At 37.1% G+C, this 13,700-nt stretch overlaps 4 protein-coding genes across 8 annotated transcripts in view; 2 read left to right on the top strand and 2 right to left on the bottom strand.

Moving 5' to 3' along the window:
* The window catches only part of LOC143711083 (uncharacterized), a 164,794-nt gene that overhangs the window by 10,855 nt on the left and 140,239 nt on the right, over positions 1-13,700 (bottom strand). The gene's annotated exons all lie outside the window — the stretch shown is intronic.
* LOC143711142 (uncharacterized) overlaps positions 1-13,700 on the top strand; it is a 376,270-nt gene that overhangs the window by 279,477 nt on the left and 83,093 nt on the right. The window lies entirely within an intron of this gene.
* LOC143711160 (uncharacterized) overlaps positions 1-13,700 on the bottom strand; it is a 312,783-nt gene that overhangs the window by 295,249 nt on the left and 3,834 nt on the right. The window lies entirely within an intron of this gene.
* Positions 859-8,618, top strand: LOC143711108 (GTPase IMAP family member 8-like). Its single transcript, XM_077202438.1, has 3 exons — positions 859-1,141; positions 4,224-4,877; positions 7,577-8,618. Exons 2-3 carry the CDS (start codon positions 4,226-4,228, stop codon positions 8,527-8,529), a joined length of 1,605 nt encoding a protein of 534 aa, XP_077058553.1. The 5' UTR covers positions 859-1,141; positions 4,224-4,225; the 3' UTR covers positions 8,530-8,618.

The raw sequence follows: 13,700 nt of genomic DNA, 5'->3' as shown, positions 1-13,700 counted from the left end.
GAGCAGGAGCATCGATAAGAGGACTCGTTAACGTCGAGGGCATACAATATCGATGGATCGTAAAATTTAGAACCGGTTCTCGAGTGGAACCGGTTTTCGATTCCCATCCCTAATCCTTTGTGTCCTTCAGTCATCCTTTGCACACATTCCAATTCACAAAAAAGTTCACGAGTTCATCATGAAATTTAAGACAAAAATAATGTTTTGGAGATGAAGACAACCATGTTGTTATCTTTTGTTTTGCTGTAAATTAATCACTAAAACTAAACTGCCAATAATGTAATCTACTAGAAGACCACAGATGGTTGTCATTCACTGTATTGCATTAATAGAAATCCAGTTATTATAAAGATTTGTAATACAAAGTATTTTTCCAAAATTAAGTTTTAATTGTATTTTTGTGCAATCACAGCTGGGGCGGAAACATTTCTGATACAGCCATGCGGACGTACAATTTACAATTATGGTGATCAGTGTTTGCTTTAAGTTACTCTTGATATCAGCAATTTATATTTACAATTACTCTTGTAATTGTATCAGGATTTAGCATTTCAACTTGTGAAACTGAAAATAGTTATTTCTGTATTTATATGTTTTCACATTTAAATTATGAGCGTTTTAAATTCATAGTGCATTATATTTAAGTTTAACACTTTGATATATATGGCGAGTCTCGTTTTTGCTTCATTTTCTCTGTGTGAGAATCAAACAGCTGGTTTTCTTGAACACCTCCAAGATGCTTTCTTAGAGGCTTTATCAATCTGGTTATGTTACTGTAATAAATGTGTAAAACAGCATTAGGTAATCATTAGCTCATGCGAGTCATCGGTGAGTGTCTGATCATGTTTATTGAGTGTTGTGCACCAATCAGGCTCCTTCTCTCACAGGTGACAGACAGAACAGGTAAACTAACTGTCGGAGGAGTATTTTAACTTACAGTACAGCTAAACACTGCTGCTACTGTTCTCTCCGTTTTCTTTTTTACTAAATCATCGACGCGTTTCATTTAAAGAGTGTGCTTTGTTGACGTTTTGTGCTGTTTTTGTTTTCTAAGAAGCATTATTTGTGTAATCTGTCTGGAGTCACATTCACTAAGGATCGATCTTTGACCTTCAAATAAAGTTGACCTTTGCACCTACAGGTAAGAAATCTCTCCACAGGGACTCAAGGATTGTGTTTGTTGCTGCCAAACTGATTTTCCCCCCCCCAAATTTACTTAAAATAATAAATTAAGCAATTACTGTGGTATACAGCCTATAATTATCGATTAATAAAATCAAAAGATTTATTCCATCAAGTCCATGCTTTCGATTTAAACCTGTTTCGGTCAGTTTGCCTAAAAAGAAATCACACTCACACACACACACACACACACACACACACACACACACACACACACACACACACACACACACACACACACACACACACACACACACACACGTTAATTTGATATTTACAGTGAGATGTGTGCAGAAAACAGCTTAACTGACTGCAGAAATCATTGTTATTTTTTATTATTTTTTTATAGTATTTTTTGTTATTATCCATAACTGAAAATATTAAAAAAGGCCTTTCGAAGTTGTCTTTATTTCTGATATATAAACCAAATTAAACACTGACTAAAAAAATATTCAAAAGTGAAAATTCTGGTTAATTTGGCTTTTGTTTATCTTAAAAATAAAGCGAAAAAATCATATTGACCTATATTAACTAATATTTTGGTTTATGTATAAAGAAAATATATTGATTAAGTATGGTATAAATAATATTTTTACTTTATACGGAATTATTTTTCGCTTCAGAAAATAAATATTTATATTGAAAAACTAATACATTTGCCTGTAACAAATCAGAGTATTTTTTAAGGTTTGTACAAAGTATTACTTTTATCTCAGTGTAGGTCAGATGAAAAAAAACATTGTTTAAGTTAATATTTAAGGCAGTTATAGAAAGATATAGATTAATTCTGGCGAACATGGAATTTTTTTCTAGGCAAGTATAAGACAAAGAGCTGCTGCAGAAATCTGTGTAATTTCACAGTTCTTGTTTTTGTTTTAATAAAACAAAATGTGTTACTTATGTAGACGTCTCACTAACCAATGTTTTTTTTGTTTTTTCAGCGTTAAAAGATATTTGTTATTACCGCACTAGTGTGGAAAAACTCATTTGAAAGAAATGGTGATTCACAAGTTCACTTTATTTACTTTGTTTACAGAATTATAACACATAATTTAGAGCAGGGGTGTCCAAACTCGGTCCTGGACGGCCACTGTCCTGCAGTTTAGTTCCAACTTGCCTCAACACATCTGCTTGTAAGTTTTTAGCATGCCTAATCACCTTCAACAGCTAATCAAGACCTCGATTAGCTGTTTCAGGTGTGTTTAATTGGGGTTGGAGCTAAACTCTGCAGGACAGTGGCCCTCCAGGACCAAGTTTGGACACCCCTGATTTAGAGGAAAATAAAATTGATTTCATAGGGCCCTAAATTAAAAGGTATAGCTACTTTGTGGAGTTTAATTCTGAACAAACAAATGGTTTTGTTCTCAGTTTTTTTTTACAAGAAAGAATTTCCCTCCCATTAATGGTCACTGAATAGGCCTATTGTGAAAAATATCGATATCGTAGGATACTGAAAAAATATTGAGGTGATATTTTTGGCCATATCACCCAGCTATGTTTTTGAATAATTTGTTGTATATAATATTAATGATATAATATATTAATATTAATAATAATTAAATGCACTCACTGTAATGATGAGGTTGAAGCAAGGAGGAAGCAGAATCCAATTGCAGCACACACTTTATTACATAAACTGAAAACTAGACAAAGGCTCAAGCTAGGAACAGGACTCAGGGAAAGCACGACCAACATCGACAGTAACAACACAAGAACTCACAAAGACTGGACTGAGACACAGGGCTTAAATACAGGGGAACACGATCTAAACAGGGTGACAGGGGGGCGTGGTCAATGAGAAACACCTGGGGAGACTAATAGACTTAACAGGGAACTACTAACATGAAACGACAGGGGAACACAGACTTTAGTCTGGACGGGAGGTGCAAACGGTCTGCGTCTCTAAACTAAAACGTAGTAGTGTGGACGGGGCCTATTAGACTTAACAGGGAACTACTAACATGAAACGACAGGGGAACACAGACTGGCATCATAACACTCACACTTTTGCTGCCATTGTAGCATTGTATCTCCGTTATGTTACTCTGTTATTAGTGTTATTAGTTATTAGTGTCAGTGAGCAAGTGTGAAGTCAGAGGTGCTGCTGTTATGCTAACTTGTGTTTTGTGTTCATGGTAGAAACACTGAAATTCTGTATTTAAGATGTGTGGGTTAGGATATTGCTCTGTACTATTGCTGTGGACTAATTAAACAACAAGTAAAACACAAATAACTTGAAGTTAGGTCTACATCTGTTTCAAGAAATGAAGCTATAACTTCCATGAAAAATTAAATCCAAACTCAAAAAATATTATAAAATAGTAATAAATTAATTAATTGTATTTATAAAATTATAAAACATAACTTCCTTTAAAATGCACAAAGAGTCCTGGACATGGTAGCTATAATTTGATTCAACAGATATTTTTATATGCATTGCGAGTGCAGGTCTGAAATCGATAGACACGACTGATGGTTAAATAGCTAAAGCTATACAAATATAAAATTATGTTCATTGTCTATTGTCTAAGTGTAGGTTTTATTTAGGCCTACACTTTTTATGCATGTCAAATGAATTAAGTTGCGATAACTCCTTCCTTGTATATTGATTTTAATCTGGGCATTTCATTTCATTTTCATTCAGCGATAGCTCCTGACAATAAAATGAAAACAATTATGTCAAGATCATGAAAAAAATGATTGAATAGCCTCTTTGGGCTTCCATACATGCAGAAATGTTCCATAACCTGTGTATTTTAGCTAGGAATACTTTAATGTCATCGCCTCTGTGTTCAAACACCCCCTTGTCAGGATACTCCACGGTTCTGTCGTATGTATTAGTGAAACAAGCAGACATTGGTACTGTCAGTAAAATTGACCCAGCAGCTGAGTTACACTAAAACAGCCCAACATAAATAAAAAAATAACCCAGCATTTTTTTAAGAGTGTATGTTTTGTTCATTTCTTACTCTTGGCCTGTATTGAGAAGAATGATAACTTGCCCTGACCTGATTCTGATCTTATTCTATACATTAATTCAGGGATGTCAGAGATCTGCTCCAGTTCAGATGATCCAATGGTCCGGATTCTTCTGATGGGCAGATATGGTTCTGGGACAAGCTCATCTGGAAACACTATAGTGGGAGAAAAGAGGTTTAAAGTAAAGAAGCATGAGTCTGAAGTTTGTGAGGGTAAAACACAGATTGGAGAGAAGCAGGTGCATGTGTTTATTTCTCCAGATCCACTGGATCGAGATCTGTCTGAAGAGAAGCTGGAGGAACTGAAAGAAGAACTGATCAAACTATGTTCAGAAGATCTCAGTGCAGTTCTTATCACTGTTCCTCTAGAGCAACCTGTGCAAAATGAGGAAGAGATCCTGGATTTCATTAATGGTTTATTTGGTCCTGAAGTTCAGAAATACATGATGGTCCTTTTCACACGTGGAGATGAACTGGAAGATCTGGATGAACCACAGACCATTGAGGAATATCTTCGAAGCAAAGATCATGCAGATCTCCAGCAACTGGTGACTGAATGTGGAGGAAGGTTTCACTGTTTCAATAACAAGAGTAAATCAGAGACTCAGATACAAGAACTACTGCAGAAGATTGAACGGATGACGATGAAGAACAAAGGGAAATTTACCATGGAACAAATGAAAAGGAAAGACAGCAAAAGAGGTTCTCCTGTCAATTGTAAGTCGTGTATATACAGTTAAGCCTGAAATTAATCATACCCTTGGTAAATATGATCAAAGAAGGCTGTGAAAATAAATCAGCATTGTTAATCCTTTTAATATTTTATTTAAAAAAATACAAAATTCTAACCTTTCATTGGAGAATTTACTTTTAAATGGGGGGAATCTCATTATGAAATAAATGTTTTTCTCTAATACACATTGCTCACAATTAATCATACCTTTTTATTCAATATTTTTTGCAACGTCCTTTTGCCAAGATAACGGCTCTGAGTTTTCTCCTATAATGCCTGATGAGTTTGAAGAACACCTGACAAGAGATCAGAGACCATTCCTCCATACAGAATCTCTCCAGATCCTTCAGATTCTAGAGAAAACTGAGCTGTTATCTTGGTAAAAATTGCATTTACATTTATTTCATAATAAAATAAATTGTGAATTTATCCCCCCCCCCCCCTCCCCTTTTTATAAATGTACATACATAACCCAGTGGTCATATAGCGGCAAGAAAAAGTATAAAAACCCTTTGGAATGAACTGGTTTTCTGCAGTAATTTGCCATAAATGTGATCGGATCTAAGTCACAACATTAGACAAACACACTTAAGACTGCATAAACTGATAACACACAAACAATTATAATTTCTCATGTCTGTGTTGAACAGACCCATTAAACATTCACAGTGCTGTAGGAAAAAGTAAACGAACCCATAGACTATTTACTTTAACGAAAGCTAATTGGAGATAGTAGCTTGCACACTTGGGAGTCCAATTAATAAAATGAGTTTGAAGGTGTGGTTTAGAGTTACCTTGATTAATAAAAGACACACAAACAAGGATCCATCAGTCGACAGTTGGACAAATTGTCTATGGAGACAGTTTAGTACTGTGGCTGCTCTTAATGGCTCCTAACGCACAACGCAGAATCCTCAGTAAGGTACAGAAGAACCCACTAGTAACAGCTAACAGGCCCTATTTTAACGATCTAAGCGCATGGTCTAAAGCGCAAGGCACAAGTGCACTCAGGGCATGTCTGAATCCCCTATTGCAAGTTTAACAACGGGAAAAATGGTCGGCACACTCAGGGTATGGTCTAAAAGGGTTGTCCCTGTTCTCTTAATGTGTAATGGGTGTGTTTTGAGCGTAACATGCATTAAACCAACCAGAGTCTCATCTCCCATTCTCTTTTAAAGCCATTTGCACTCGCGCCATGGCGGATTCGCTGTTTACATGGAGGAATTAGCAAGAGGAAAAACTAAACGCGTCTCCTGAGAGCAAACGGATCTGCTCGTGTACAAGGTCAAAGCAAGACCATCTACGGGACAAGCCGGATTCCGCCATGTCTTTATATACACAATATTTATCTTTTACATTTTAATCCTTTAATTTTTAATATTTGGCATGTTTGTGCGCTGTGTTTGTAATAAGCAGAGTGTGTGTAATAAGCAGAGTGTACACGTGTTATGGACCTATAGGCACACATTACAAACACGCTCTTTAAATAACAAAAAAATACTGCGCCATGGACTTTAGACGAGGTTTCAGTTGGTCAATGGCACAGTCTATTTCAGTTGCCTCAAAATAGCAACGCGCCAACAATGCGCCTGAACACATCTCATTCTCAGACCAGCAGCCCATGGGAGCACAAATCCACTTGCTATTTAAACAATGTGGCGCAGGAAATGAAAATGATAACTGCGTCAGGCTGAAATTGGCACAAAAAAAAATTGCGTGCAATGTAGCACCAGGAGTATAATAGGGCCCAATGGCTTGAGCACATCACTGGAACTTAAAAACATCACCGTTCATGAGTTCAACATGAGTACATTTTTGAACAGGCAGGGTTGTCCACTGACGAACCTGCTGCTCTCCCAAAAAAACTGTGTGCCTGAAGTTTGCCAAAGAGCACCTTGGCAAACTGCATTGCTACTGGTAAAAGTTTTTATGGAACAATGAAACTAAAGTTGAATTGTTCGGAAAGAATACTCAGCATGTATGCTGCAACAAGGGCACAGCTTGCCAACATCAAAACATCATTCCAACAGTGATGTATGGTGGAGGGAACATCATGATTTGGACTTGCTTCTCTGCCTCAAGGGAAATTTAATTCCCACATTTATCAAAATATCCTACAGAATAATGTCAAGGTGGCTGTCCATCAGCTGAAGCTTTGTAGAAGTTTGGTGATGCAGCAGGACAATGACCCTAAACATTGAAGTAAATCCACCACAGACTGGCTTCAGAAACAGAAAATGCAGAACATTTTGTGAAGAGGAATGGTCAAAGACTCCTTGTGAACATTGTGCGGGTCTGATCCAGAGCTACCAGAAGCGCTTGCTTGAAGTCATTGCTGTCAAATGAGATTCAAACAGCCATTAACTCCAATGTTCACTTACGTTTTCCTCCAGCACTGTGATTGTTTAATTGGTCTGTTCAATAAAGATACAAAAAAAATCATCAGTTATCAGTTTGTCTATTGTTGTGACTTAGATCAGATCACATTTTATGCCAAATTACTACAGAAAACCAGTTCATTCCCAGCGGTTCACATACATATATATATATATACATGCCATTGTTAATGACTTTAATAATAAAGATATATAGTGATTTGTTCAATAAATGTCCATCTGTAATTTGCTGCACTGGTCAAATGGGAATAATCCCTGTGTTTTATTAATGATTTGTTTATCTATAGTTTCAAGAACGTCTGCAGCTGAAAATCCAGATGAGACCGATGTGTTTTCTGAAAGGAAAGACCAGATCAGACTGGTTCTGCTGGGAAAAACTGGATGTGGGAAAAGTGCCACTGGAAACACCATCATCGGCAGAAACGTGTTCAAATCTACAGCCGGATCAATCTCGCAGACAAAACAGAGTAATTCAGAAACTACAGTGAGGTTTGGTAAAAAGATCTCCGTGATCGACACACCTGGACTTTATGATACCGAACTCAGTAGAGAGCAGATTAAAACTGAAATAGTAAAATGTGTAACATATGCTTCTCCAGGACCACACGCTTTTCTTATCGTCATTAGAGTGGGTCGATTCACTGAGGAGGAGAAAAACACAGTGCAACATCTCAAAGAAGTGTTTGGAGAACAGATACTAAAATACACCATGATCCTCTTTACTTACAAAGATCAATTAGAGAAGCAAAAGAAAACCATAGAGCAGTATCTAGAGGAAGGTGATCCAGATCTCAAAAAACTCGTTGACAGTTGTGGAAATCGATTCTTCTGTCTGGACAACGAGACTGCCAGTTCCCCACAGATCAAAGATCTGATCTGTAAAATAGAGAAGATGATGGAAGAAAATGAAGGAGCACACTTTACAAGTGACATGTTTGATGAAACTGAGAAATGCATTCAGAAGATTCAGAACCAGAAACTAGAAGAGAAAGTGAAGCAGCACAAACAGCAGCACAAACGCCTCTCTAAAACAGAATGGAAGAAACTATACTGGGATTTAGTTGATCAGTCACGACGAGAAGCTGAGCAATCTTTTTATGAAAGAAAACTGCGACTCTTGGAGAAGACCCTGAGCAGAGAAGAGGGAGCGAGTGCCACAAAGGAATCTGAGCACAAAGCAACCGGTCGTTTTAGCGCAGTTATACTTGCATTCACAGAGAGGATGTGTGTGATTCAGTAAAAAACCACAATGATCAGACACACAATATGCTAGGGCATCAATACATCTCAAGTGGTTCAGTAGAGGTTTCTTGACCATTATTAATTTTCTTGCTTTTTTTAGCTCTTATCTCTGGTATTGCAAAACCAATTGTTTTTCACTTGGTTTATCCATAGCAGCAATCTTTGTGTCAGTTTTTTTCATTTCATTTCATTTTATTTCCTTTAGGATCTTTATTTATATAGCGCTTTATACAGTACAGATTGTTTCAAAGCAGTTTCACAGTATTTAAAGTGAACATCATGTTGAAAATCTACAAATCTACAATCCCTATCAGGTGATAGAAATGGAGAAAAAAATCAAAAGACAAACCAGTTCTAATCATGGTGATTTACAAACTTTCTTTATACTTGATTTACACAAACCTCAATATCTCAGCTCAAGATGATTGTAGCTCCTTGAAACAAAACTGATCTTTAGAGGATCTTTCAGGCAGTGATCTTTCACACAATCAACTTTGCAATATGTGGACTACTTGTGATGTAGTCCTTTGAGATAACTCTTTTATGATGGAGACTGATTAATACTGATTTGATTTAAGTGAGCTTGAACATGTAAAACAGCTTCAACCTGAGATTAACTGGAACTAAGACTGGACTGCAGGCTTTTTCTTAATCATCATTAAAGCGGGTCGATTCACTGAGGAGGATAAAAATACAGCTTAAAGAAGTGTTTGGAGACCATGATCTTCTTGACGTTCAAAGCTAAAGGAGGAAAATAAAACTGTTTCTACAGAATGGTGATCAAGATCTTCAATCCTTCATACAAAATTGATTATTCTGGGTGGTTGATGGCGCAGTGGATAAGACACATAAGGATAATGTGTCCCTGAGCAAGAAATTAAACCCATAATTGCTAGGGGTTGACATATATAGCAATTGTAAGTCGGTTTCGATAAAAGTGTAATGTAAATTCTGTCTAGATAAGTCTTCCAGTTTATCGATCTGCTTAGTAAAGTAGAAATTATTTTGGAAGGGATGCACTTTAAGGATGTTGAAGCAGAGAAATGCATTCAGGAGATTCAGAAGAACAAACTAGATGAGAAAGAAGTTAGTTTTAGTAGAAGCGTATCTGTGTGAAGAAGAGCATCTGATCATGACTGATGAAATCCTAATAGATCTAATCAGAGTTAAAGGGCGTAGCAGATCGCTAGAGAGTCTAAAGCGCTGATGCTTTCTTCTTCAGCTATGTTGTTCATCGATTGTTTATAGAAATGTTCTCAATCTATTAATATGTAATGCAACAAAAACATGGAGAACAACAATGCACTGAGACATAGTGTAAATGACAATTCATAATTGTTGAAATAATAAATCATAAATGCTGAAATCACTGTATATCTAGAAATATGTCTTCTTTAATTTTCAGGACTTCATAAACTGACTGATTCCCAGCAGTGGTTACACAATAATCACACACTTGATCAGTGAGATCAACAGGCCAGATTTCTGGTGTTTCTGTCATTCTTCTTGCTACTCTTTAGGAATATAAAAACTTATGTTTCAATGCTTCTTTTGATGCACATGCAGTGAAAGCTACTCAAAAGCTTATTCTGGAGTATTTTGGTGATATAAAAATGATCTTAAAGGGGTCATGACAAGAGAATTCAAATTCACTTTGATATTTAGACAGCACTGCTCTGCTGGCGACTCGGACTTGTTTACATTGGCCAGTTTTTGTTGTTTATGTAGTAGACTAAGAACAGTATAAGTAGGAAAGATTACCATTTTGTAGAATATTATTGTGCTTCACTTTTACTTGATCCCATGTTCTAGTGGGTGGTGGCTCTGACATTAAAAATGAACAAAGTATCTATTAAATTATTAAAATACAAAAATATATATTGTAACAAGTGTAGCTCTTACTCCGCTTTGGAGAAAAACTGTGTGCGCTCCTTGGCCATGGTGAGCAGCCAATAGCAGATTTGCTGATCAATGTTTCTACTATCGATATATATGTTCCCTTTTAAACCAACGCATGAACACGCAGTTATCTCAGATAACTCAATCCAGCAATTGGGGGGGGGGGGGGGGGGGATGTGCGTTGCGTTAGAGGTAATTCTTCTCATCTCAGCCATTAAGGTGTCAAATTAAATAAATTGACTTAGTATTGTGCATCACCTAATATTGGACGTTTCATTGCTGTCACTAAGCTATCACTAGCTAGCTATAGTTACTCTACTAGTTTTCCTACGTATTACTAGCAAACGTAACTTCACTGATAACCTACATGGATGTAAATGTCAAAATTCATTATAAATGCATAAGTTCTGTTTAGTGAGTTCACAACTACCAGGTGCATACACACAGTAACCATTATAGTGATAGTGGTGGTGTTCACCCTTGTGTACAGTTCCTGTTTTTTTTTTTTAATTGGCCATGGCCAGAAGCACCCAGACAATATTTGCAGAGGTCTCAAGTAAAATATAATTTGATGATACCCACAACGAAATTTGCCATTAGGAAGTCCAGACGAGTCAAATTTTAATGCTGCGTCAATTTTGGAGGTGAAAAGAAATGCCAGATCTTTTATTATTTGAGATAGGGATAGAACTACAAGAACTGCAATCTGTTAATTTTTCAGTGGCACGTACAGTATCCATAATAGCACTTTTGTTTGTAGTGGGTATATTTAATCCAGTTTATGGGTCATAATCTGCTAAAGTCTCCTTACAGGTGCTTAAGAGTGTTTTTGCACAGTTTATGGAGTTAGGTTTAGTCAAGGTTTAGATCTCGAAGGTTTTAAGCAACATACGAAGAGTCATCCAGCTTTTATTAATATAATATTCAAATATCAGTTTAGCTTGTTGTGATGTTCAACAGGCGTCTTATAGCAGCTGCCAAGTGAACGCACGGAGTAACAATATAACATTTTTCTACACACTCAAATGTATTTAGTATCATTTTCACCAAGTAAAACAGTGCTACATTACCCCTTTTACAATCTTAGGCAAGGCAAGTTTATTTATATAGCACATTTCATACACAATGGTAATTCAAAGTGCGTTACACAGAAAATTAATTAAAATAATCAAAATAATTACAGCATGTGCATAAAACGTAAACACCTGAAGCACGTTCCCTCTCAAGGGAAACCACAATGTTTTATTAGCTCATCTATGTCTTGCACACACTTGTCAGTGGGGAGTCCATTACAATAATCCACTCTGCTGGTGATGAAAGCATGAATAAGTTTCTCTACGTTTGGACTGTAAACAAAGCATCTATTTATTGCAATATTTTTGCTTAGTAATTTAATTAATAATTTGTATAATTTAGTTATTGCTTTGACATGACTACTGTGAAGGGGGTGGATTGGAATCCACTGCTGCTTCAATGTATATGTAATGATTGATTATAATTAAGGTATTAATCAATATTTTTCCTTCTAAATACCAAATGAGTTGAATGACTTCTCTGGAGATTTTACTTTATTTATATAAGTTACCAGTGTGATTACTGAAATGTTATATTCATGTATTCTTTAATGTCTGTATTTGATATCTGAATGCAGTGCTTGCGTATTTAACACAGCTTCCAGAAATGAAATAGGGACTTGTTTTGTGTTTGAGAAAGGTCTTCAATGTGTTAAAACATATAGGGGTCATTGAAGCCAATAGTTTAAGGGACCATTTCTTTGTTAAAGCCTTTCTTTCCAGTTAGACTAAAGTTTAGCTATCCTTGAGAGAAAGAACGCATTATCTTGATGTTTTGAGAGGACTCTCCTGTTTATAGTGAGAGCCTGGCCAAATCCAACCTTGGAAAAGCTGTGTGTCGGTGTGTGTGTTAGTCTTCTTGGTTACAGGTTAAGGAACCACTGGTATTATTGGAGATTGACTGAGTTGTTGTTCTGGACATGCTGGCGCCCAAATCTGCGACCTGGAAGGTCATGACGTGCCTAACTTCAGCTGCATAATCGATGGAGATATGCTTCAGTCTATCTGTATATGTGTGGAAAATTACTGTGTTTATCTATTTCATAGCCAATGAGAATCATTCATCCTGTAAGCAATGACGTAGCTTAGACCTTGGAAATGGTATAACTGCTGTGATCTTTGTAACTGTAAGCGGGGCGGCCTACGAACTCCTGTGCGAGTATTGAAGCTGACTTCTGCTGATGAAACTGCAAACTATCTTCAGTAAATATTTTCTTTAATTTTTTATAATTCTGACTCTGGGTCTTCATTCTTCATATCTGGTTCTGGGTCTTTAACTGTACACCCCTTACAGTTTGGTGGAGGATGCGGCGGGCAATCATTCCGTGGTGACATCTCTGGCAAATCAACACACAAGGTAGTAAGCTTTTATTAATTGTTAGGGCTGTCTGACTGGAAGAGATTTTGAAGGAGAGCGGGAGAGCCTTCGCTCCGATGAGGCGAGTGAAGGAGTAAGTTGTAGGCCTACTGCTGAGAGGATAAGAAGTCGCTGAGAGCGTCGTTAAGGGTAACGGCAGCAGACAGCGCAAGCGAAGCGTGCTCTGTGTGGGCCCCGCTGGGCATTAATGGTGTAGCACCACCCCAGCAGAGTACGTCCCTGGACGGGAGGTCCAGTGGCACCGTAAACCTGCTCAATCTCTTCCATCTCAGATAGGGGATCCCCGAATTTAGTGAATCAGGCAGTTAGGGATACTAACAAAAATAGGGTTGTTTGCCAGGGATGCATCAGGAACGATCCAGAGAGAGAAAAAAAAAAGAAAAAAAAAGTTGTGACCCAAATTGGCATGGACCAGTATATGTAACTGTGATTTTGGAGTATACTCTGCAGTTTCATCACGGAGAATTGTGCAGTGCCGTACCAGGCTCAACTGGAAACACAACTGGAACCTTTTCCATAGAATTCCATAGCAGAAAAAAAAACTATGCAAGTCAATGGCTACTGTCAACTGTGTGGTTTCTGACATTCTTCAAATCGCTTCCATTCAGAAGGCCTTTATTAACCCCCTGGAGACGTGTGGAGCACTTTTATCATGGATAGATGCACTTTTATCATGGATAGATGCAATTGCACTTTTATCATGGATAGATGCACTTTCATCATGGATAGATGCAATTGCCCTTTATCATGGATAGATGCACTTTCATCATGGATAGATGCAATTGCACGTTTATCATGGATAGATGCACTTTCATCATG

This window comes from Siphateles boraxobius, unplaced genomic scaffold (assembly GCF_051911475.1).
Source record: "Siphateles boraxobius isolate OS27281-9 unplaced genomic scaffold, OSU_SipBor_1 49, whole genome shotgun sequence".
In the NCBI taxonomy this organism is placed as follows: Eukaryota; Metazoa; Chordata; class Actinopteri; order Cypriniformes; family Leuciscidae; genus Siphateles; species Siphateles boraxobius.
This window is presented reverse-complemented; position numbering and strand designations above follow the sequence as displayed.

Coding starts and splice junctions, on each gene's coding strand:
- LOC143711108 (XM_077202438.1), top strand. CDS start 4,226: ATGTCAGAGATCTGCTCCAGTTCAGATGATCCAATGGTCCGGATTCTT. Junction 4,878..7,576: donor AAGAGGTTCTCCTGTCAATT/GTAAGTCGTGTA, acceptor GTTTATCTATAG/TTTCAAGAACGTCTGCAGCT.